Source organism: Saimiri boliviensis, chromosome 16 (genome assembly GCF_048565385.1).
Source record: "Saimiri boliviensis isolate mSaiBol1 chromosome 16, mSaiBol1.pri, whole genome shotgun sequence".
Taxonomy (NCBI): domain Eukaryota; kingdom Metazoa; phylum Chordata; class Mammalia; order Primates; family Cebidae; genus Saimiri; species Saimiri boliviensis.
This window is the reverse complement of record NC_133464.1, coordinates 64,242,615-64,269,097: the sequence shown is the minus strand read 5'-3', so window position 1 is coordinate 64,269,097 and position 26,483 is coordinate 64,242,615. Positions and strand designations below refer to the sequence as shown.

At 44.0% G+C, this 26,483-nt stretch overlaps 1 protein-coding gene across 1 annotated transcript in view; it reads right to left on the bottom strand.

Annotated features, from left to right (window-relative positions):
• Positions 1-497: 497 nt before the first annotated feature.
• The window catches only part of ERICH6B (glutamate rich 6B), a 57,609-nt gene continuing 31,623 nt past the window's right edge, over positions 498-26,483 (bottom strand). The window contains exons 9-13 of the mRNA XM_074387350.1: positions 24,655-24,812; positions 9,741-9,826; positions 9,405-9,557; positions 3,616-3,841; positions 498-692 (exon numbers count right to left, since the gene is read on the bottom strand). Coding sequence (XP_074243451.1) covers positions 498-692; positions 3,616-3,841; positions 9,405-9,557; positions 9,741-9,826; positions 24,655-24,812 — 818 coding nt within the window. The remainder of the gene's footprint in view (positions 693-3,615; positions 3,842-9,404; positions 9,558-9,740; positions 9,827-24,654; positions 24,813-26,483) is intronic.

Sequence of the window (26,483 nt, the reverse complement as noted above, 5' to 3'; positions counted from 1 at the left end):
TGTGCGTGCATTAACTAATTTAATACTCCCAACTCTGTGGTGATAGTTGCTATTTCTAGGCCTATTTCACAGAGGAGGAAACTGAGGTAGAAAGCTATTTGCCCGAGGTCTCACAGCCAACAAAAGACAGAGCTTTGAGCACAGTCGTTGTTCCAAGGCCGGTTCTAAAAGCCACATAAGAACTTCTGCAGAGCGAGTGACTGTGGGAGCAGGCAGGACAGGCATTGACATGTCACTGAAATGACAACTTGGGTCCGTGCTGTTGATCAGGGCTATGAAGCCTTTTCTGTGCTCAGCCAGAGATTCTGTCAGTGCCCCCTGCCAAAAACGTTTATTTCAAACCAAGGAGCTATGACAGGTCCCAAATTACAAACCCCCCAACCCTCATAGCATGTCAACAGGTTTTTGGGGTTTTTTCCCTGGAGCTCCCAAGGTCTCCACCTTCCCAAGACATTTGCCAGAAAAGCTCCGCCCTAAAACTAGGGTTGAGAGTGCAACTACTTCAGGCACTTGTTGTCCATCAGCGATATCTTGACGGCCTCTGTGAAGTTTTCCAGATCAGGGATCGTTACGTAATTCAGGAGCCTGTTCACTTTCCCTAGAAGGACCCGGATCTTCTGGGCCGTTGGGCCGGGTTCCGCCTCCAGGATGGCTGTCTTCTTCATTTCATTCAGCACCTCTGGGATCACAAACTGTGGGGATTCACAGAGGACTGTTGCGGATCCACGCTGCCTGGGTACCGTGCCCTCTCCCTCCCCAGGCCAGGCCTCCTGCGGCCAGGACCAAGTGTTCCCCGAGCCTTCACCCGAGAAAGCAGATCTGTGTTCCCAGCCCTGCCACCTGCCGCCTTCTTGCTGCTTCCAAATATACTCACTTGGCTGGAGTTGTGGTCACATGGACCATGGTCATGTGGGCCGAGGCCACACCCACACCCGGCCCTAAACTGGAGGGAAAGCAGCTCCAGTGCCCTGGCATGACATGTCCTCCAAAGGCCCTGCTCTCCTGGGGCAGCCGGGCTTCTCCCCATGGGGTCCTGACCATGGGACTGAGCTGGGGCCCTGGGAGGGCTGGGATGCCTCACAGTGGCTTCCTGCAAGTCCCGCCTCCACCTTCAGCTCCTTGGGAGTGTATCTGAGTTTTGTTGAGAGGAAGGCCTGGCCCAGGGAGGCCGCCTCTGTGCTAAGTTCTGCCTAGGTCTGCAGCCTGCAAAAGACCAAGGATGGAGTCTCCTGGAGGGGATCATACAGGGCGATACCCGTGTGCTCCAATCCTATGACTATGAAATGTCTTCACACAATATTGTGATTGTTTTAGCCACACAGTAACCTATGTCCATCTTATAGAAGACTGTGGGCTCAGACCACAGGCCAGTGTCACCCAGGAAGTGGAGAGGCGAGGCACAGAGGGGCCTGTTCTTCCTTGGGCATGCTGCTGCCCGCCTGGGCTGACCCTGCGCCAGGCTCTGTCTCTTTTCTTTGGCTCTGATTAGTTACATTGGTGCTGATTTGCTTCATCTGGGACACGCCCTGTACAGGCACAGCTGTCCCTCCCAGGGACGCCAGCCCTCCAAGGTGTTAGGCTCCCTGGTCTCTCTGTCCACTGCAGCCCTTCATGCACTCTTGCTGGGCACCACCTTCCTGTCCCCACCCTCCTCCCTCCACCATTCAAAGGCTGGTGCCCCGGGCCCTCATGTTGTCCAGCCCCAGCAGGTCCCGGCTGTGGCAGGAGTACGATGCTGGCATCTTCACTGGATTGGCTGCTCTGAGAAATCCAGGCTAGGCAAGGACGCTGGGATGCCATTATTCACCTGCAAAATAGGAGGCCTTGGCAGGCAAGGGAACCTAGTGGGGCCGGCAGGCCAGACCTGTTTGGAACTTTCCCAGTTTTAGCACTCAAAGTCCCATATCCCAGAAAACTCCTCCGTTCTGGGCAAACCAGGGTGGCTGGGCACCCTAAACCTAGCAGACTCCCTCTTCTCTTCTCAGATACTCTGTACACAGCTGCATCTGTTCTGCCACAGTCTGCTGTTACCAGCTTGCTGCTTCAGCTGCTTCACTCCCAGGGGCATGTCTGTCCATCTGTTTGCCCAGGCAGTCCTGCTCCCAGGGGCCTCTCTGGAGGGGGGTCTGTAAGTGGAGCCTTCCATGTGGATTGGGTTGGGGGAGCTGAGAAGGAACAGAACCTTGCTTAGGCCTCATTGGGAGAGCCAAAGACACCCTCATTCTGCTCCTTGAATCTGGTACTCAGGAAGGGTCTCAGGAACCTGCCTTCTTCCCCCCACCCCCCACAGTTGGAGCTCTGGGGGTCCAGCCTCAACATTTCAAGTAGATGGAACTGTGTCCCCCAAAAGCGATGCCTAAGTCCCAACCCCAGTGCTGGTGAACATGACCTTATTTGGAAACAGGGTCTCTGTGGATGTGATTAAGGCTCCCAGGATGAGCTCCTTCTGGATTTAGAGTGGGCCCTAGATTCAATGACTGGTGTCCTTTTAAGGAAAAGGAGAAGGAGGTTTGACACAGACACACAGGATAAGGCCACATCAAGGTGGAGGCAGACACTGGAGTGATGCCACCACAAGCCAAGAACACCAGGAGCCACCAGAGCTGGGAGAGCAAGGAGGTGTCCCCCAATGGAGACTCCAGAGGACGGTGGGTCCACGGACACCTTGATCTCAGACTCGCCACAGAGTCAGAGAGAATAACCTCCTGCTATTTCAGGCCTCCTAGTTTGTGCTGATTTGTTCTGGCAGCCCTAGAAAAAAAAGACATCATTGCTCCTCTCCTGCCTGCCTGGGCAGGTGCCTCGGATTTCCAGGGGACCATCTGTTTAGAGATGAGCGTGTCCTGGTGGGGGAGGAAGAGGACACAGCAGCAGGGCTGGGGACACAGATTCCCGCCCTTGTTTCTGGCCCTGACTTCTGACACGGCTGCTGTGTCAAGTGAGATAATGCATGTTGACAACTTCTATTGTCGGGATCATATGCTTGGCTCAAGTGACCCTCCTGCCTCAGCATCCCGAGTAGCCGGGGCTACAGGTGTGAGAGCCACCATGCCTAGTTAATTTTATTTATTTATTTACCTATTTATTTTTTGAGGCAGGGTCTTGCTCTGTCACCCAGGCTGGTGTGCACAGGTGTGATCTCAGCTCACTGCAACCTCTGTCTCCCAGGTTCAAACAATTCTCCCAACTCAGTTTCCTAAGTAGCTGGGATCAAAGGTGTGAGCCACTGGGCTCAGCTAATTTTTTTAATGTTTTCAGTAGAGATGAGGTTTCAACATGTTGGTCAGGCTGGTCTCAAACTCTTGGCCTTAAGTAATCTGCCTGCCTTGGCCTCCCACTGTCCTGGGGTTACAGGTGCAAGTCATTCTTCCCAGGCTAGCCTGAGTGTTTTGATGCGAATTTCCTCAGAGCCTCAGGCCACAGTGCTGAGAAGTTGCATGAATGCATTTGTATGTACTTAAACATCAGGCAAAGCAAAGTGGCCTTGTTTTTGTATGGGTTGGCATATATAGAACAAGCCTGGAGACCCATGGCATGGGCCAGTCCAAGCCAGCAGTGGCCTTTGTACAGGTGAGCACCCTACCTGGTGGAGGGTGTAGGGAGTTTTGCCCTTACCTTGTACCTGGTGCCCAGATTTAAACAAATCCGCTTCTGTTCATAGGTGAAACAGAAGATGATCTTATCCTGGCTCCGTATTTGTACCTGGATGTACTCATTGATTTTCATGGAGATGGGCCAGACAGGGGGTGCGTGGACATGGATGTTCAGGTTCCACCAGTTCCAGGCCTTCTGGTGTTTGTCTTTGGGGAAGTAGTAGCCCAGGTTGGAGCTCAGGTTCAACCTGGACCAAGAGAAAGCACGTCAGGCAGCCAGGGCGCTTGGCCTGGGCTGCTGCTCCTCCTCTCCTTCCCTTTCTTTCCCCCGACTTGGCCGCAGAAAGACTGACAGGGACTTGATGGGTAGGAGAAGCTCCAACATGGACAACCAACCCAGCACCAGGCGCTGCCCTCTGCGCTGGCCTCACCGTACGGCCCCGCCCCGCCCTCCTTCCCTCGCCTTTAGTTTCTGGCACATGCAGGCTCTTCCTGCTCACAGCTTTGCCATGCTGTGACCTCTGTTTGCAAAGGTCCCCTGCCTCACGTGACATGGCTGGCGCCTACTTGTAGGTCTCAGCTTAGATGTCACCTCTTTGGCCTGAGCAGCCCCCCATTCCCTACAGGACTCTCCGTTGCCATGCCTTGTTAGTTTCCGTCATGTAATTTAGGAATAGTTACGGTAAATTCTCGTTCACTGAGTTAGGTTCTAGAAAGCCAGTGATTTAGCAAATATTGAACCAACCCATAGCTCCTAGGGAAAATACACACACACACACACACACATGCACACACACGCACACACACATCTCACATAGGTTATCATCTTAAATCCTGAAAGCAGCCCATCCTGCTAGATACTGCTTTTCTATTTATTTTGTTTTTTGAGATGGAGTCTCACTCTGTCGCCCAGGCTGGAGTGCATTAGCATGTAATCTCGGCTCACTGTAACCTCCGTCATCCAGGTTCAAGCAATTCTCTGCCTGAGCCTCCTGAGTAGCTGGGATTACAGGTACCCACCACTACACACAGCTAATTTTTGTATTTTTTAGTAGAGACGGGGTTTCACCATCTTGGCCAGGCTGGTCTTGAACTCCTGACCTCGTGATCCACCCACCTTAGCCTCCCAAACTGCTGGGATTACAGGCATGAGCTACCACACCCAGCCCGAGATACTGCTTTAAAAAAAAAAAAAAATTCTGCCGGGCGTGGTGGCTCAAGCCTGTAATCCCAGCACTTTGGGAGGCTGAGGCAGGTGGATCACGAGGTCAAGAGATCGAGACCATCCTGGTCAACATAGTGAAACCCCGTCTCTACTAAAAATACAAAAAATTAGCTGGGCATGGTGGCACGTGCCTGTAATCCCAGCTACTCAGGAGGCTGAGGCAGGAGAATTGCCTGAACCCAGGAGGTGGAGGTGGCGGTGAGCCGAGATTGCGCCATTGCACTCCAGCCTGGGTAACAAGAGTGAAACTCCGTCTCAAAAAAAAAAAATTCTATTTTACAAAAAAGAATAGGAGGCTTAGAAGTGTCATGTGACTTTCCCGAGGATATCCCAGTAATGGTGGGATGCCGGAGCTGGGATTCAAACCCTGTCCCACCAGCCCCAGAGCTGCAACTTCTTGCACTACACTGTCCTGCCCCCCATACCTCTGTCCTCTGTTTGTCTCTGCAGGAGAGCTGAGCAGGAAGGCAGAGCCTGGCCTTGTTCAATCTCAGCCGGCAGTGTGCACACTGGGAAACTCAAACTTCCCCCTGCTCTGGGCACGCTGTTCCACATGAGTGACATATATATATATATATGTGTGTATATATGTATGTATTTCCCCTAGGAGCAAGGAGTTCCGTTCAGTGTCCTCAATGACTTTATAGACTATAACTAATACGAATCATGAGAACTAACTGTATTTGTCCATCATGTGTTCTCTCTCACTAAAACACAAACTTCTGAGGGCAGGGACCTTGTCTGTCTGCTGCCCTGCTGAATTCCTGCTGCCAGCCCTATGTGGCACCCACATCCATAGGTACAAGGGAATGGAGGGTGGATGGGTTCCTCTCTCATTCATTCCAGATCCTACTCTCTTGGGCTTGCCTGCCTTCTGAGCCATCCTCTCTTGACGTTTCAAACCCACCGTATCCCTCTGGCCCTGGCTTCTGCTTTTCCAATCCCAACAGGGCACGTCCTAGAATTGGTGCCCTTGGGGAAGCAGCATCTTCGGGGAATGACATGAGGAAAGGAAGCGATGCTGAGGCCTGGGTTAGTCTGGAGAAGGAGGGCTTGGGGAACTTGGGTTATTCAATCTGCCAGGCCTTGTTTGGGCTGTCCAGGGCGTGGCGATGTACTATACTTTATCTAGAAATACCTATTCACTCTAAGTTTTGCCTTTCTTTGAAAACAACTCTTGATGTTGTTGCATACATGATAGGCTTTGACGCCCATAGCTGGGCTACACATTCCTTCCAGAGCATGTGTACTTTTTTCCCCAAGATGCAGGGCCTGGGTCCGGGAGGTTTTGATGTGGAGATCTACCTGTCTTGCATCCACCCTGGACCGTAAGTCTGTCTGTAAATTCCCTGGGAAATTACCGTATACAGACAAACTGGATTTGTTTGCCTCGTTCTTTGGTTTCTCAGCTCCCTCTGCATTTGGGGGTCACTTTGTATCTGTGAACCTTTACAGAACAAGGGGCGTCACTGGAGTGAGAAGGTGGCTCCGAGGCCTGCTGCGGGCAGCCTTGCTCACCTCCGGGGGGAGCACTTCCCGTCACTCAATCCCAAGTCTTCCTGTGGCTTCCCACTGCCCGTTGAACAAAAGCAAACCTCTTAGTCCTTCCATCTTGAGGCCCCAGTCTCTTCAACCTCATTCCTCCTCTAAATCAGAGGCTGTGTACACAGTAGCGAATTAAAAACCTGGGCTCTTTGGTACCAAAATTATAAAAATAGCAAATGAACAGACAAAAACCTGGGCTCTGGAGCCAGGCTCTCAGTTCAAAGTCCGGCTGTGCCACTTGCAAACTGTGACCATGGGCCAGTCACCCCACCTCTCGATGTCTCTGTTTCCTAAACTGTAAAATGCAGATCATAACAGTGCTTTGTTCAGAGGGCTGTGTAGGGATTAAATGTCTATACACGGCAATAACTGAGAAAACATGAACATTTCCTTGTTATCATTGATGGAGAGGAGAGCAAAGAGAGGAATCCTCTTCACTTTGGGGAGCAGATCCTGCTAGCTTTTAACCTTTTAAATGGCTCCCATCAGAGTTCTCGGAGATGGGCAGGCTGCTTGGTTCCCAATTTTAAGGTGGTCTGGAAGAAAAGAATAAAAGCCCCTCTCTCAAGCTCTAGCTTAGCTAACTCTTAACCAGTCAGTAACAAAAGACCAAGAAGCTCCTATTTCGGGTGGCTATGGACTTCCCTGAAGCCCTTAGACTTAAACTCCAACTTACAGTTAGCCTTTCCTTATTTTCCTGCTGAAAAGCACACCTGGGTGGGAGATTTAAAGTGCTAATGCTACCTCAGGTGAAGGAAGGAGCATGTTGAGCCACGGTGGCAAGCACTAGAAAAACTGCCCCTATACATGCCCTGTCATAACCCTTCCCTATAGACAGACCCTAGAAAACCAACCCACACGTTACACTCAGGGAGTAGCCCATTCCTTTTCTTAGTGCTGGCTCCCTTGTGCACAAGCTGAAATAAACTTTCCTTGGCTGCTGTGTTTGGGGATCTCTCTTGATTTCTATCCTGGGAAACCCAAAGAACCTAGGATTCCAGTAGCAACACTAGGCCATTCCCCACTCCCTAGGAAATAGATAAGGCAAATTCTCATTGCTTAGGAATAGATATGGTAAATATGGGTGCCCAGCTCTGGGCTAAGTCTCCCTTAGGAAGATGGGGTCAGAAACATCTAGGAATGGTCAGAATTGGGAAGTTCCTGCTCAGGGGGTGAAAAGATCCTGACGTGTGGAATGAATAGAACCCACCCACTGAGGACCCTGGGTTTGGACAGGTCTCAACACTGTGTGGGATCCTGAACCCAGGTAGGAAGCCTGGCCTGAGACCCCTTGGGCTGGGAGTCAAAGGCAATGCTGAATTTTAGTTTCCACACACCTGGCAAAGGAGAGCCACGGCTTCCATATTCCCTGAGGAAATGAAAATCAAAAGTGACCTAAGAAGTATTCAGCTCTTGAAATAGTTTGGCTCCAAGACCCTCCCAGTGCCCGAGGTACCACGGAGAAGCCCTGTTGGTGCTGAGGAAATTCTAGCAGTTAGGGTCGGGGCCCTGGCCAAGTGGCTTTGTGTTGACAAATGACTCTGAGAGGCTTTGCCATAAAATCTAGTGTCGATGAAACTGGAGTTTTGCTGAAGAATTCCCTCAGAGACCAAGCTCTGTGGGTAACATTTTTCTCTGGAGCAGCTGCCCCTGGGGAAGGAATTGGTTTGGGTGGGGCAGCCTATTCACAGAGGCTGGCCCTGTGGTTTGACTTTTGCGGGATGACGGGTGCCGTGAACGGATACACAGGGACCATCTGTCTGTCATCCAGATGCTCACGTGCAGAGGTGCCGAGACGTGCCGGCAGGACTGAGGGGGGGGCCCTTCCCTTCCCGATGTTGGCTTGCTTGATGATCTGTACCAGATCCTCTCTGAGGTAATTAATGAGAGTTTCTTGCCCCGACTCCTTTGTGCTTTCTGTACCCAAGATTTTGGTCCACTTCTTAAAGAGCATTTTTTATATACAGGGCGTTCAGGGGAGGGCAGATACTTCCACGAACAAGACAATCAGGAAACGGTGTGTAAAAAGGCTCACAGTAGAGAAAGTATTGTTAAAAACCAAACTCTGCAGCTTGAAAATCCTTTTTTTTTTTTTTTGGAATTATGTTTGGCTTTGACTAGCAAGAAGAAAGTATAAAGTTGATCCAAGATAGTTTAAGTCCCTTTGGCTGGGCGTGGTGGCTCACGTCTGTAATCCCAGCACTTTGGGAGGCCAAGGCGGGTGGATCACCTGAGGTCAGGAGTTCGAGACCAGCCTGGCCAACATGGCAAAACCCCATCTCTACTAAAAATTCAAACATTAGCCTGGAGTGGCAGAGCATGGCTGTAATCCCAGCTACTCAGGAGGCTGGGGCAGGAGAATCGCATGAACCCAGGAGGCGGAGGGTGCAGTGAGCCGAGATCATGCCACTGCACTCCAGCCTGGGTGACAGAGCAGGATACCATCTCAAAAAAAAAAAAAAAAAGTATATATAAATCCCCACACCATGACCACTTAGAAGAGGAAGGGAAGGAGAAAATCCTGAAAAGAGAGTCCTTGCCTTAAAGAGATGGGGAAGCATTTTGAAGTGACTGAGCTGTCTTGAATTGGTAAGATGGTTTTCCACCATTACTGAAATGGGAGCTTAAGAACTAAGTTCAGTTATAGTGAAATATTTGGAAGTCACCTTTTGGACCAGGGACTCTATGCATGTGTTCAAACCCCCACCAAACCATCCTCTCCGAGGCACCCAGAACAGGGAGGCACTGGGTCTTCCTAAAGTAATTCTCCCAAGGGTGACTCTCAAAAGGTGCTTAGGAGATGCAACCCATAGAATGTGGTTGCTGTGGAGCCTTGACTGCTGTTTCACCCACAGGGGAGCAATGGTGACCTACTGTGCAGTCAGGGACCTGACAAACTGGTCCATCATGGTGCTCATTCTCCCATTTCCAACACGTGGAAGTCAGGCATGGAGAGAGGAAGTTCATCCAATCTGGGGCCTCAATTTTTCCAGCTGCTGCTCCATGGGCAGGAGTATTAGGGACTCATGATCCAAGCTTACCAGATGTCTCTATTTTCATCATAGAAGGTGGCATTGCCTGAGTTGTTGATAAGGGCCCGGATCCGCCCTTTTAGACTGTCTTCCAGAATGATGTATGTGAACTTTTTCTTTTTCACATGTAAGATGAGCATAGCCAGGTTTCCTGATGGATAACTGGGAGAATGTTAAGGCACAAGCAGTCAGTCCTTGTGATTCCCTAGAAAAGGAAGGGCCCTGCAGATGATCCAGGCCTCAGTCAAAACTCCCACCTCAGTAGTCAAACCCCACGCCCTGAATCACAGACATTTTAGGTGCCAATATATGTCAATACAAGCATTCCTGTGCTTCTGTGGATACTATATCTGGCCTGTCCCATCAGGAAACAAAATCTGATAGATATTCTCGTTGGGGTAGAGAATCAATTTTCCATCACCTTGATGCACCTGGGAAGAAAAGACAAGCCTATGAAAAGTGGGAAAAGTGCATGGGGACCAACTGTCCTACTGCAGAGCATGGTGTGGACCACATTGGCTTGCTCCCTGATGCCACATGCTACCTCACCAACTTTCTGGGGAGCTGTGGGGCTTTCGTTTACTTGTCTAGACAATGGGGAGGCTGAACTGGATCTGTGTGTGTGTTTAGGTTTTAAACTGCCATTTCAGTCACCCCAATGATTATTGATTGTATTAGTTTCCCAGGGATGCTGGAACAAAGTCTCACAAACTGGGCAGCTTAAAACTACAGAATTTTTTTTTTTTTTTTTTTTTTTTAACGATGGGGTTTTACCATGTTGGTCAGGCTGGTCTTGAACTCCCGACCTCAGGTGATCCAAAACTACAGAAATTTAATCTCACTGTTGTGGAGGCTGGAAGTCTGAAATCAAAGGATCCCCAGGGTTGGTTCCTTTAAGAGGCTTTGGGGAAGAATCTCTTCCATGTTCTCCCTTAGTTTTTGATGATAGACAGAGATCTTTGACGTTCCTTGGCTTATAGATGCATCACCCCAACTCTGCCTCTATCTTCATGTAGTGCTCTCTGTAGCCTCACGTGGCAGACCTCTTAGGAGGCCACTATATTGCATTAGGGGCACACCTACTTCAAGGTGACCTCATCTTAGCTAATGATATCAGCAAAGACTATTTCCAGATAAGGTCACATCCTGAAGCACTGGGGGTTAGAACTCCAACGTCTCTCTTTCAAGGGAACACAATTCAACCCGTAAAATTGGTATACTCAAGATTTTTATTTCTTCTTTAATCAGTTTTTGCAAACTATTTTTCTAGAAAATTGTTCATTTTATGTAAACGATCAAATTTATTGTCATAACAATTTTAAATTGATACTGTTTTAAAGAAATCTCTACTGTCTCTGTCCCTGTCCTCATTTGCTGTATTATTTATACCTTCTTAATCAACCTTGTCAGAAAGTTTGTCTATTAGTCTTTTCAAAGAACCAAGGTTTTTTTTTTTTTTTTTTTTTGTGGTATGGTCTTATTAAATTTTCCTTATTTAATACCCTCCTTTTTCCAGTTTAGATTCTGGATTCTCCAAGACTGACTCTTCCTCTGAAATCCTAAATTCAACCTTCCTACACTCTGACATTTCTTATTCTTTTAACTTTCATTTTATTATTGCCACATCTATTATTTAACATTATAGAAACATGTTCTTCCACTTATTCTCCCTGTTTCTCACAATCAGTACTTTCAGTTATGTCATTTCCTTCGTGGCTCATGACTTCAACCACTCTCTTGCTAATGAATTTAACTTCCTTGCCTAGATGACCTGCTATCACATTTTTCTGGCAAAAACCCAGCCCAGGCTTGCTAGGCCAAGCAGCTTAGCACTACTCTAGCGAATCACACAATTGTACATATTGGTGCCACTACAAATCCATTTGTGATTTTCTTTTTTTTTTTTTTTTTTTTATAAAGAAGAGGAAGAAAGAGAAAGAGGAAGAGGGAGAGAGGATGGGGGTATTGCTTTATTGCCCAGGCTAGAATGCAGTCTAAATATGGGTATGCCTACAATTGTCCTCAATAATGGTGACATGAAAGAAAATGAGGGAAGAGAATAACAAACAAGGAGCCAACCAAGATTTCATTTAAACCTCTAAATTGATATGATGTGGTACTGATGAGAGTGTATATTTTGTATATTTAAAGTGGAGAGTTCTATAAATGTTAATTACATTTACTTGTTCCAGATCTGAGTTCAAGACCTGAATATCGTTGTTAATTTTCTGTCTCATTGATCTGTCTAATATTAATGTTGAAGTCTCCCACTATTATTATGTGGGAGTCTAAGTCTCTTTATAAGTCCTGTATGTCTGCGTATTCCTGTATTGGGTGCGTATATATTTAGGATCTTTAGCTCTTCTTGTTGTTGCATTGATCCTTTTATCATTATGTAATGTCCTTCTTTGCTTCTTTTGATCTTTGTTGCTTAATTGTAACTTCTATTTTTTATTTATTTATTTTAGCTCTCTGTTTGGTTGGTAAATCTTTCTCCATCCCTTGTTTAGAGTCTTTGTGTATCCTTGAATGTGAGATGGATCTGGATGCAGCATACTGATGGGTTTTAGTTTTTTATTCAAATTGCCTGTCTTTGGATTGGGGGATTTAGTCAATTTAAATTTGGAATTAATAATAATATATGTGAGTTTAATACTGTCATTAGCTGGCTATTTTGTCCATTAGTTGATATAAATTCTTCATTATATTGATGCTCTTTTTGATAATTTTTTTAGAAAGGCTGATACTGTTTGTTCCTTTCATATGTGTAGTGGTTCTTTCAGAAGCTCTTGCAAAGCAGGCCTGGTGGTGATGAAATCTCTGAGTGCTTGCTTATTCACAAAAAACTTTATTTTTCCTTCGCATGTGAAGCTTAGCTTGGCTGGATGTGATATTCTGGGTTGAAAGTTCTTTTCTTTAAGGATGTTGAATATTGGCCCCCACTCTCTTCTGGCTTGTAGGGTTTCCGCCGAGAGATCTGCTGTGATTCTGATAGGCTTCCCTTTGTGGGTAACCTGACCTTTCTCTCTGGCTGCCCTTAGTATTTTCTCCTTCATTTCAACCCTGGTGAATCTGACGATTATGTGCCTTGGAGTTGCTCTTCTTAAGGAATATCTCTGTGGTGTTCTCTGTATTACCTGGAGTTGAATATTATCCTGCCTTACTAGGCTGGGAAAATTCTCCTGAATAATGTCCTGAAGCGTATTTTCCAGCTTGGATTCATTCTCTTCGTCACATTCAGGTACACCTATCAAGCGTAGATTAGGTCTTTTCACATAGTCCCATATTTCTTGGAGACTTTGCTCGTTCCTTTTTATCCTTTTTTCTCTCGTCTTGTCTTCTTGTTTTATTTCAATGAGTTGATCTTCGACCTCTGATATCCTTTCTTCTGCTTGATCAATTCGGCTGTTAAAACTTGTGCATACTTCACGTAGTTCTCGTATTGTGTTTTTCAGCTCCATCAATTCACTTATTTTCCTCCCTAAATTTTGTATTCTTGTTGACATTTCGTCAAACCTTTTTTCAAAGTTCTTAGTTTCTTTAGATTGTGTTATAACAAGTTCTTTTAATTCACTGAAGTTTCTTATTATCCACGTTTTGAAGCCTGCTTCTGTAATTGGAACCAACTCGTTCTCCATCAAGCCTTGTTTCGTTGCTGATGAGGAATTGGGATCCCCTGCTGAGGAAGAGGCGTTCTGATCTTGGGTATTCTCAGCCTTTTTTGACCGTTTTCTTCCCTTCGTTGTAGATTCATCCATCTGTAGTCTTTATAATCACCGTCTTTGTAATTGGGTTTCTGAGTGGACGTCCGACTTACTGATTCTCAGCGCCGAAATCTGAGCAACCCACTGCACCGACTAAATCAGCGGCGTTAAGATTGATGGTGCTTTTCCAACTCTGCACCGAGAACCGACGCTCCGAGGCGCCGGCAAAACCGCCTCGCCGGTCACAAGAGTCGCGCTGGCGACCCGTGGGGCTCCTCCGCTGGGAATCTCCTGGTGCGTAAGCAACAAGAATTCATGTGAAGGTGTGGCGTCCTCTCCTTCTTTGCGCTTTCAGTGGGAGCTACAATCCCGAGCTGCTAGTTATCAGCCATCTTGGATCTCTCTGTTTTTGTTTATTTCATTATTCCTTTGTTTTCTATTTTATCAATTTCTGCTCATATCATTATCATTTATATCCTCTGCTTTCCGTGGGTTTTCTGTTATTCTATTTTTCTAATTCCTTAAATTGAATACTGAACTCTTCTGCTTTTGTCTTTCTTCTTCTTTAAATCTTCCTTCTCCTCCTCCTTCACCTCCTCCTCCTCCTTAATTAGATAAAGCACTTTAAAAAAAGCCTCTGGCACCCAATATTCCCAGGCGGTCTTCCATCCAAGTAGTAACCAGGCTCAACTCTACTCAACTTCTAAGATTAGACAAGATTGAAACCATTCAGGGTGATATGGCTCTAGATTTTAACATGTGTGATTAAAGCTGTTATGATTTGAATATGTTCCCCCAAAAACATGTTGGAAATTTAATCCCCAATGCAACAGTGATGGGAGATGGGGGCCTAATGGGAGGTGTTGAGGTGATGGCACTGGGACCTCATGAATGGATTAATATCAATTATAAAAGACCCTGATGGCCCAGCATGGTGTCTCACATGTGTGATCCCAGCACTTTGGGAGGCCAAGGTGGGTGAGATCGAGATCATCCTGGCCAACATAATGAAACCTCATCTCTACTAAAAATACAAAAATTAGCTACGTGTGGTGACACATGCCTGTAGTCCTAGCTACTCGGGACGATGAGGCAGGAGAATTGCTTGAACCTGGAAGGCGGATGTTGCAGTCAGCTGAGATCATGCCACTGCAATCCAGCCTCGTGACAGAGCGAGACTCCGTCTCAAAAACAGACAAACAAAAAACAACAACAACGAAAACCCCCCACCAAAATAATAAGATAAAAGGGCTTGAGGCTACGAGTCTGATCTCTCGCTCTTGTTCTCTCTCCCACCCTCGTTTTGCTTTTCCACCGTGGGATGATAAAACAACCCCCTTGCCACATGTGACCCCTCCATCTTGGACTCTCCAGCCTTCAGAACAATAAATTTCTGTTCACTGTAAACTACCCAGTCTGTGGCACCTGTTATAACAGCATGAAACAGACTCAGAAAAAAGCTGTAACATTCCCCTCAATTTACTGTTTTAGCTGTTTCCCTTAAGTGTATTTACCTTTCATTTTACTCCATTCTAAATATTTTCAAATTTGACACATAAGTTATTTATAAGGATATTCTTAAATTTGCCAATGTATAAAGCACTTTTGGTTATGTTATTACTATTCTTGATTAAAAGTCACTGGGGCAAGGAAACATAGGCTGTACAGAATCAATTCTTTTGTGTTTGAAGAGATTTGTTTTGTGACCTAGCATGTGATCAGTTATAGTAGATGTGCCGACCCTCTGGCTCACACTTGTAATCCCAGCACTTTGAGAGGCCGAGGTGGGCAGATCACCTGAGGTCAGGAGTTTGAGACCAGCCTAATATGGAGAAACCCTGTCTTTACTAAAAACAAAAATTATCTGGACATGGTGGTGCATGCCTGTAATTCCGTCTACTCAGGAGGCTGAGGCAGGAGAATCGCTGGAACCCAGGAGGTGGAGGTTGCAGTGAGCTGAGATTGGGCCATTGCACTCCAGCCTGGGCAACAAGAAATTCTGTCTCAAAAAAAAAAAAAAAAATTATAGTAGATGTTTTGCATGTACCTGGAAAGTGTGTGTGTCCTCTAATTGTCCCCTGTCCCCATGCTGGTGTTAAAACCCAAGCCCCTGGATTGTCAACAGCCATTGTTCCCCTGCTTCCCCGGCACACACACCTGGCTCACATGCTCACTCTTCTGGTTTTGTAGTTTTTCCATTTCTGGCACTGGCCATTTCCCTTACTTTCTTATATTATCTGTTCTGCATTGAAAAGGATACTTGTGAAGTTTTATTTCAATTCCCAGGTGTTTGAGGCAGGAAGGCTTTGCAGACCATCTGCTATCCCACGTTAATCTAACTAGAAGTCAGATTAGGGATTTTCAAGCCATTTTTATTTTTTTCAAAGAAACAATAGTTTATTTTTCTAATCAAGTGGCCCAGCTACTGAATCTTAAGGCCTCAACAAATGTTGCCTCTTACTGTCATTGAGCAATAAGGACTCCTATTTTGATATTCCAGGGAAATAGAGATTTTTGTCTCCAGTGGTTTTCATTTGCCAAACAGTCATGAGAGATGGTTTAATATGGCAGCTACCACTTTCAGGGTATCTTATCAGATGAGTACTCATTTCTAGTGCAATAGTTATTGGGAATTTTTATTGAAAGTTCATCAGGACTTCTCTATTGTGGTTGGGCATGGAGTCCTGTCTGGCTACTGAATGATATTCCTGAAATCTCACGGATATTCTTTGCATTATTTAAAAATATTTCTGTAAGCAATGTTCTGAGCAGGTGGTCTCTTCAGGTTTTACTTCTCTTGTGAAGTCTCTAACTCAGTTAAAAAAAGCAGTTTTCAATAAATTTCTTGTAGTTACAAGGCATTCTGTAAACTGTTTTATCTGATCAGATTCTGGTATTTGTGCAGCCATTTTCTTTTGGTATGTTTATTAGTCACTGTTTTTGACACGTGAGTTTCCTTTGTGTTCTGGAAAGGTAGTTGTCCAATCTTTGCTTGAATGTCTCCAGTGAGACCCGATTTCTTAGTCAAGTGCTGACTTTCTCTTCTGACACTGGTTTGAAGCTGGGGACCGCACTGCCAGCGGCATTTAGGGATGGAGGGTTGGGGTTATGGTAAGCGCTGTGGTCACTGGGTGGGCTTAAATTATTATTGTAAGAAGCTGAATAATTCTTTGTCCAAAGAAAGCTTCTAGCAGAATGCAAAATTTAAGGTGATAAGAGACAGAGATGCAGTTGTTTGAGAGAAAGCAGTCTGTTGGCTTCCACCTAGACATCAGGTAGAAAGCACTCCTCAAGGTGACGATGATGATGTAACCAACATACAGCGGCTATGTCCTTATGCCCAGCACTGCACTAAATACTTTAATTTCACAGTATACTGGCCTTACAAAATATGCATTATCATTTATTCCTGTTTGAGAGGCTACCTGACTTACACAAAGTTATGTAGTGAGAAGAGAGCCGGGCTCTAGCAATCTGACCCTCAGGCTTCATTCAGATTTATCTGTGATGCTGCCTCTAACCATTTAGCTCCCAGCCATCTGGGACATTTGGTCTACAAAGCACTGGTTTTTTCTTTAAACCCAAAAGCCCTTTACACGTTTTTCTTTCTTTAATTGACAAATAAAAACTGTGTATATTTATGTTGTACAACATGATGCTTTGATAAATTTATACATTGTGATTGGCTAAATCAAGCTATTTAACATACGCATTACCTCACATAGTTGTTTTCTTATGGTGAGAAAACTTAAAATCTACTCTCTTTCACAAATTTCAGGTGTATTGTTACTAGCTTTAGTCCCCATGGTGTACAGTAGACCTTTTAAACTTATTCCTCCTGTCTCGTGGAAATTTTGTATCCTTTGATCAATACCTCCCCATTTCCCTACTCCTCAGCCTCTGGCCACTCTCTGTTTCTATGAGTTTGAGTGTTTTTTTTTCTTTTTTCTTTTTTTTTCCCTTGAGATGGAGTTTCACTCTGGTTGCCCAGGCTGGAGTGCAATGGTGAGATCTTGGCCCACTGCAACCTCTGCCTCCCAGTTTTAAGCTATTCTCCTGCCTCAGCCTCCTGAGTAGCTGGGATTACAGGCATGCTCCACCACGCCAGGCTAATTTTGTATTTTTATTAGAGACGAAGTTTCTCCATGTTGGTCAGGCTGTTCTCGAACTCCCAATCTCAGGTGATCCACCCACCTTGGCCTCCCAACATGTGGGATTATAGGCATGAGCCACCACACCCAGCCCAAGTTTGGTGTTTTTAGGTTCCACACATAAGTGATGTCATATAATATTTGACTTTCTGTGCCTGGCTTATTTCGCTTAGCATAATCCCTTCCAGGTTCATCTATGTTGTCACAAATGACAGGATTTCCTCCTTTGTTAAGGTTGAGCAGTATTCCATTGTATATATAGACCACATTTTCTTTTTTCATCCATCCTTCAATGGATACTTGGTTTAAAAAGTGCTTTGGCACCAACAGCTGATTTGCCTTGGTAACCTGTTGGAAACGTCCAGATGTTTTTCTTTTTTTTATTTTTATTTTTGTTTTTTTTTGTTTTGTTTGTTTTTTTTTTCTTACGTCCAGATGTTTTTCATGGGTAGAGGGTATTGTCACTTAGGTCTTATTTTCAAAAGCTACCCAAAAGCCAGAATTTCTTGAGATGCTTTCTGCTTGTCGAATTCACTTGTCATGTAATGAAATTTTTTCTGATGATAAGGACCCCATGGGCAAAGCACAGTTTCTTACACAGAGCTGGAGTTGGCATAAGTTCTCTCAATGGGAAATAGATAACAAAGGGCATGTCTGAGCCTGAAGCTCATCAGCATTTGCTTGGGGACAGAATATGAGGCAAGAGCTTAAAATGCAGAGGGAAGATACTTAAAATGCAGAGGGAGCGGGGGCTGTGTCTCATTTGCTCTCTGGCCTTTCCTGCAGTCCTGCTGGAGGAAACACAATGTCTCAAAGGCGGGACCCCGAGCTGCGCCAGAGCTGTTCTGCGAGCTCGCCATGGCTGCTGTGAGGTCTGGGGTCCTGGGCTGGAGGGGTTGGATTCAGCCTGAACACCAGCACACACAGAAGGTGCTACTGCACTCCGCATACAGCTCGGGATTTATTGCCTGTTTGTAAAACAAAACCAAATGTGCCACTCCCTGCCATACCTCATGGGTGCTTGGTGCCACCCAACATGAATGGTAGATGAGAAAGGATCCTCTGCTTAGAGATCTTGGTGAGACTCTTCCTCTTGGCTGCAGGGAGGACGTTTTCAGTGTTAGTGGGGAGGGGGTGCCGTGGAGGGTGGATGGTGCCAGAGTTGGTGAAGATCTGAGGCAGGGTAGGGTTTGGAGTGTGGAAGAATATGGAGTTATATAGCCTAATCAGAGCAATAAGCCAAGTATGCTTTCTTCTATTTATTAGGAGAAGTGAGGCCAGGGATAGGAGGAAGCTGAAGACTGTATAACAGCTTCCAGCATCCTTACCATTGTCTGCTACAACTTGGAGAGCCCCCGTCTTTTGTCCATAGGAGTTCTGACGGGTCCCACAGACTTCCCTTTTCAATGCAGGACAAAGAGCTGAAGGAATACTGAACTTCTCATTCCTTGTCTGGAGGCCAAAAGGGTCCACATCTTGGTTAACCACGTTGCCTTCCTATTCTCTTCCACTTTTGCCACTATTGAGGCCACAGTCATGATGTAAAGATGTCCTATTGCTTTTCCTCTTAGTGCAAGCCGTTCCATTTCCCCCACGACACACAGCAGGAGTACATTTCCCAGCTCTCCTGCAGCTAGCTGCGGTCATGGGACTCAATCTGGTCAGTGGAATTTAAGCCTGGTCCTTGGCTTCTCTTCTTGTTCACACAACTGGACTTAGATAGCTCCAAGAAGGTGAAGACCTATGATGAAAGGACCCAGATCCCTGAGATGCACTTTGAAAGGGAGCCACTCAAAAGAGCTACAAGGCTTAAAATAGACATGACACAAGAAAGAAATACACATCTGCTCATTAAGCCACTTGGCTTTGGGAAGCATTTGCTTCAGAAGCTGGTGAGCATTGTCCAGACGAATACAGCTTTGTGTCCTTGAGGCAGTGGTTCTACCTGACCTGGGCACCCAAGCTAATTTTCTACTTCTTTCCCACTTGCTTATTGCTGTCCTTGAAGCAGAGGCCTCAGGCCTTTGCACTTGTTGGTTCTATCTAGAATGCCCTTTCCCCAGGAGTCTCCATGGCTCATGTCCTCATTTCATACATGCCGAGGCTTAAATGGCACTCGTCCCAACTGGCCTTCCCTGATTACTCTATCGGCATGAGAGCAACTCCTCTCAGCTCAACTGGAGGGCCGCCTCTGCTGTTGCTTCCTTATGGCTCCTAACAGTAGCCGACATAGCACCAAATAGTACTTTGGTGTATTGACTCTCTCCTCAGCCGGAACAGATAAGCTCCCTGGGAGCCGGGGCTGTGTCTCATTTGCCTCTGTATCTCTAGCACAAAGAAGAGTGCCTAGGGCACAGTATGTTCTCTCCTATACACCAACAGCAACCAAGCTGAGAATCAAATCAAGATCTCAACTCCTTTTATAATAGCTGCAAAATAATAATAATAATAAAATACTTAGGAATATACCTAACCAAGGAGGTGAAAGATCTCTATAAGGAAAACTATAAAACACTGCTGAAAGAAATCATAGACAACACAAACAAGTGGAAGGAAACACATCCCATGTTCATGGATGGTTAGAATCAATATAATCAATATTGTGAAAATGACCACACTGCCAAAAGCAATCTACAAATTCAATGCAATTCCTATCAAAATACCACCATCATTCTTCACAGAACTTAAAAAAAAAAACAAAAAAAAAACCTAAATTTATATGGAGCTTATATATCCTAAAATTTATATTTACTCAGGACATGAAGTCTATCATATCTTTTAAATTCCCACCTTGATTTAAATGAGGGATTGCTGAAGGGCATTTGGGTTGCTTCCCTATTTTTGCAATTGTGAATTGTGCTGCTATAAATATGTGTGTGCAAGCATCCTTTTTGTATAATGACTTTTTCTCTGGGTAGCTACATAGTAGTGAGGCTGCTGGATCAAATGGCAGTTCTATTTTTAATTCTTTAAAAAATTTCCACACTGTTTTCCATAGTGGTTGTACTAGTTTACATTCCCACCAGCAGTGTAGAAGTGTTCCCTGTTCACCACATCCATGCCAAAAATCTATTATTTTTTGATTGTGGCCATTCTTGCAGGAGTAAGGTGGTATCTCATTGTGGTTTTGATTTGCATTCCCTTGATGATTCATGATGTTGAGCATTTTTTCATGTTTCTTGGTCATTTACATTTCGAGAATTGTTTATTCATTTCCTTAGCCCACTTTTTGATGGTATTGTTTGTGTTTTTCTTGATAATTTGCTTGAGTTTGTTGTAGATTCTGGATATTAGTCCTCTGTCAGATGTATAGATTGTGAAGATTTTCTTCCACTCTGTGGGTTGTCTGTTTGCTCTGCTGACTGTTCCTTTTCCCATGCAAAAGCTCTGTAGCTTAATTAAGTCCCAGCTATGTATTTCTGTTTTTATTGCATTTGCTTTTGGGTTCTTGGTCATAAAATCCTTGTGTAAGCCAATGTCTAGAAGGGTTTTTCCTATGTTACATTCTAGAATTTTTATAGTTTTAGGTCTTAGATTTAAGTCCTTGATTTACCTCGAGTGTATCTTTGTATAAGGTGAGAGATGAAAATCCAGTTTCAAATCCCAGCACCATTTGTTGAATAGGACGTCCTTTCTCCACTTTATGTTTTTGTTTGCTTTGTCAAAGATCAGTCAGCTATAAGTATTTGGGTTTATTTCTGGGTCCTCTATTCTGTTCCACTGGTCTATGTGCCTATTTTTATACCAGTACCATGATGTTTTGGTAATTATGGCCTTATAGTGTAGTTTGAAATCAGGTAATGTGATGCCTCCAGATTTGTTCTTTTTGCTTAGTCTTGCTTTGGCTCTGTGGGCTCTTTTTGGTTCCATATAAATTGTAGGATTGTAGGATTTTTTTTTTTTAGTTCTCTGAAGAATGATGGTATTTTGATGGGAATTGCATTGAATTTGTAGATTCCTTTTGGAAGTGTGGTCATTTTCACAATATTAATTATATTGATTCTAACCATCCATGAACGTGGGATGCGTTTTTACTTGTTTGTGTGGTCTATGATTTCTTTCAGCAGTGTTTTGTAGTTTTCCCTATAGAGAGCTTTCGCTTCCCTGGTTAGGTATATTCCTAAGTATTTTATTTATGTTTTTATTTTTTTGCAGCTATTATAAAAAGAGTCAAGATCTTGAATTGATTCTCAGCTTGGTTGCTGTTGGTGTATAGTAGAGCTACTAATTTGTGTACATTAATTTTGTATCTGGAAACTTTGCTGAACTATTTTTATCAGTACTAGAACTTTCTGGGAGGAGTCTTTAGGGTTTTCTAGGCATGCAATCATATTGTCAGCAAACAGTGAGTTTGACTTCCTCTTTACCAATTTAGATGCCGTTTATTTCTTCTCTTGTCTGATTGCTCTTGGCTAGGACTTCCAGTACTATGTTGAAGAGGAGTGGTGAGAGTGAGCATCCTTGTCTTGTTCCAGTTCTCAGAGAATGCTTTCAACTTTTTCCCATCGAGTATTATGTTAGCTGTGGGTTTGTCATAGATGGCTTTTATTACATTGAGGTATGTCCCTCGTATGCCGATTTTGCTGAGAGTTTTAATTATAAAGGGATTCTGGATTTTGTTGAGTGCTTTTCCTGTGTCTATTGAGATGATCATGTGATTTTTGTCTACTGAGATGATCGTGTGATTTTTCTGTGTCTATTGAGATGATGTATCACATAATTAAAATCCCTGGCATGAAATCCACTTGATCATGGCAGATTATCTTTTTTGATTTGTTGTTGGATTTCATTAGTTAGTATTTCGTTAAGGATTTTTACATCTATGTTTACCAGGGACATTGGTCTGTGGTTTTCTCTTTGGTATGTCCTTGCCTGATTTTGGTAGTAGGGTGATACTGGCTTCACAGAAGGATTTTGGGAGGATTTCTTCTTTCTCTATCTGTGGAATAGTGTCAATAGGATTTGTACCAATTTTTCTTCAAATGTCTGGTAGAATTCAGCTGTGAATCTGTCTGGTCCTGGATTTTCTTTTGTTGGTAATTTTTATAATTACCATTTCAATATTGCTGCTTGTTGTTGGTAGGTTCGGGGTATCTAATTCTTCTTGATTTAAGTTAGGAGGGTTGTATATTCCAGGAATTTGTCTGTCTCCTCAAGGTTTTCTAGTTTATGCACATAAAGGTGTTCATAGCAGCTGTGAATGATCTTCTGTATTTCTGTGGTGTCAGTGGTAATATTTCCTGTTTCGTTTCTAATTGAAATTTTTTGGATTTTCTCTCTTCTTTTCTTGGTTAACATTGCATATGGTCTATTAATTTAATTTATCTTTTTCAAAGAACCAACTTTTTGTTCATTTATCGTTTGTATTTTTTTGTTTCAATTTCATTTAGTTCTTCTCTGATCTTGCTTATTTCCTTTCTTCTACTTGGTTCGAGTTTGGTTTGCTCTTGTTTCTCTAGTTTCTTGAGGTGTGACCTTAGGTTGTCTATTTGTGCTCTTTCCGCCTTTGTGATATAGGCATTTAGGGCTACAAACTTTCATCTTAGCCGCTTTTGCCATATCCCAGAGGTTTTGACAGATTGTGTAACTATTGTCATTCAGTTCAAAAATTTTTTTAAATTTCCATCTTGATTTCATTGTGGACCCAGTGGTCATTGAGGAGCAGGTTATTTAATTTCTATGTATTTGCATGATTTTGAGTATTCCTTTTGGAGTTGATTTCCAGTTTTCTTCCACTGTGGTCTGAGAGAGTGCTTGATATAATTCCGATTTTCTTAAATTTATTGAGACTTGTTTTGTGGCCTATCATATGGTCTATCTTGGAGAAAGTTCTATGTGCTGACAAATAGAAAGTATATTCTGCAATTGTTGAGTAGAAGGTTCTGTAAATATCTGTTAAGTCCCTTTGTTCCAAGGTATAGTTTAAACCCATTGTTTTTTATTGACTTTTTGTCTTGATGACCTGTCTAGTGCTGTCAGTGAAATATTGAAGTCCCCCACTATTTTCGTGTTGCTATCTCATTTCTTAGATCTGGTAGTAATTGTTTCATAAATTTGGGACATCCAGTGTTAGGTGCATATATATTTAGGATTGTGATATTTTCCTGTTGGACAAGGACTTTTATTATTATATAATGTCCCTCTTTGCCTTTTTAACTGCTATTGCTTTAAAGTTTGTTTTGTCTGATATAGGGATTGCTACTCCTGCTTGCTTTTGGAGTTCATTTGGATGGAATAAATGACTTTAATATTTTGAAACTAGTTTTCATTCAGATCTTTGTATAATAGTATCAGTCTTTATAAATACTCCAAATGATTGATTTTCTTATAGGCTTCATTTGTTTTAGAGCAGGTAATGGAAAAATTGAGTGGAAAGTAGTTTCCACTATGCAATATAGTAGTTTTCACTTTCCAATATGCACAGCCTCCAAACTATCAATGCCCCCCACCCCAGAGTGGTACATTTGTTATAACTGATGAACTACACTGACACACCATTATCACCCACAGCCCAGAGTTTATATTAGGGTTCTCTCTTGATGTTGTATATTCTGTGGATTTGGACAAATGTACAGTGACATGTATCCACCATTGTGGAATCATAGGGAAGAGTTTAATTGCCCTAAAAATCCCGTGTTTCACCTTTTCATCCTTTGTCGCTCCCATCCCCTAGCAACCATTCATCTTTTTACTGTCTCCATAGCTTTGTGTTTTCCAGAATGTCATATAGTAGCTATCATAATATGTAACCTTTTCAGATTGATTTCTTTCACTTGGTAATATGTGTTTAAGTTTCCTCCATGTTTTTTCATGGCTTAATAGCTCATTTCTTTTTAGTACTGAATAGTATTTAATTGTGTGAATGGATAAATAACCACAGCTTATTTATCCATTCACTGTGTGATTGATTTTTGATATGGATTCTAATTTGTTAGGGGGATGGATCTCTATACGTCTTTTTATTTTTAGACACAGGGTCTTGCTATGTTGCCTGGGCTAGAGTACAGTGGCTATTTACAGGCATGATCATAACACACTGTAGTCTCAAATTTCTGGGCTCAAGTGATCCTTCCTTCTCAGCCTCCTAAGCAGCTGGGACTACAGATACATGCCACAGTGACTGGCTGGGGCCTATTTAATATACATTTCCTTTATTCCACTCTCAAACCCATCCAGTTGCCTAATACAGACCTGCAGGCAGAAGACTCTCAATAAATCTTAGTAAAATCCTCATCAGTCTGCCAATAACCCACACACTCAGGTGTACCTCTGATATCTTGGATGCATTTTTGCATTCACATTGTGCGTTATTCCTTACAGCTCTCTGATGGTATGTGCACACCTCACTGGAGCCAAAAAAAAGTCCTGTGCAAAGCAAAAACACCAAGGCACTGCCCCTCTTACCACTGTCTTCTTCTGTATCCATTCCTTATCTCGTTCTAATTTCTTCCTACGACGAACAACACGGCGAGGCTTTTGGATTTTTTCTGTCTCAGGCTTCTGAAGTGTTGGTTGGGTCGATAAAGTAAATGTGAAAGTGGTCGTCTCTCCTAACTTTAGAGCTGCTATTCAATCCAATGATTGCATTGTGTAAGATTTTGGTGGAAAAGAGAAAGGAAACTTAGATCTGTCTCTCTCAAGATGCCAGAGGGGTTTGAGGGTTTGGGAGATCTGCCATTTTATCCCAGTAGGAAGGCTGTCAGGTAGTGGAAAGATTAAGGCCTTTGAAGAGAGAAATGTTGGAGCTGACATGCCAGCTCACTCCGTTTGGTTACACATTCACTCAACATGTACTTATCAAGTGCCTAGTGTGTACCAGCCCAGTGCTAGATGCCTGAAATGACAGTGAAAGTCAACCTGTACAGATGAGGGGGGCATGCGTGGGCAACACAGTGCTATGCCAACTACAGCATAATGACAGGAGCACTTAACCCACTGAATGGTGTGGCTGCTAATTGAAAAAACAGGCTAAAGTCAGAGAGTCATCAGAAAAAGGAAACACACTATAAACATGTTATTGTTACTTGAAACAGAGTGTCTATGAACATGTCATTTCAAAGGTAAGACAAGACGCAGGTCTGATGACTGGGCTCTGTGATCATTTGTGTTCAAATCATACCAGTAATTGATTGACTGACTGAGTGAGACAGAATCTTGCTCTGTCACCCAGGCTGAATTGCAGTGGCATGATCTTGGCTCACTGCAACCTCCACCTCCTGGGTTCCAGTAATTCTTGTTCCTCAGCTGGGGTTATAGGCATGTGCCACCACACCGGGCTAATGTAGAGATGAGGTTTTGCCATGTTGGCCAGGCTGGTCTTGAACTCCTGGCCTCAAAGGATTATCCTATCTTAGCTTCCCAAAGTGTTGGGATTATGGGCATAAGCCACCACACCTGGCTAAGTGTGTGTGTGTGTGTGTGTGTGTGTGTGTGTATATATATATATATATATATATATATATATATATATATATATATGTGTGTGTGTGTGTGTGTGTGTGTTTTAAAGCTTGCAACTTAGTTTTTGTTTCATAGCAACGAGTTTCTTTTTATATTCATTTTGTCCATTTTTATAACAATTGAATTTTGGAACTAGCAAGGACAACTGGTAAAATAAGCCTAGTGCCTTTTGATAAGTGTTTAATACAACAGCGGGAGCCGAGTGGCTGGAGCCATGGTGAGGGGCTTCCAGCTGTGGTATCAGCCAACACGCTCTTGGTGGGAGTGAGGAGTCCCAGCTCACTACCTAAGGAAGAGGTCAGTTAGGAGAGTGCTGTGTGTCCCATCATTGAGGCCAACACAGCCTGCCATGAGAACTCATGCGAGGGAACTTAACCAGGCTTTGATGCTGAGAAGACTTCCAGTGGAAGATAAATCTCTAGCATGTGATGGAGGAGTCCCAGAGTAAGCGCTGTGTAGTTGGAGGCTGGAGTGGGGATGGGTTAATGCTGACACAAGGTTCAGGAGAGGCAGGCAGGGCCCGCAGCTGCTATTCCGTAAGAGTTAGGTCAGGGGCATGAATTGGTACTGGGGGTAAGAGTACTCTCTTGAGAGGGAATCGAGACGAGACAGGGCTCAGCAAGAAAAAGTACTGTGATTGGTTAGCTATGTCTCCCATGAATATTGCTGTCATTTTCAGGTTGGGTCCAGTCACCTGGAAGATATTGCATATTGTAGTTATGAATTTTTAAGTGAAGGCAACTTAGTCCCTTCATTGAATTCTTCCATGATTA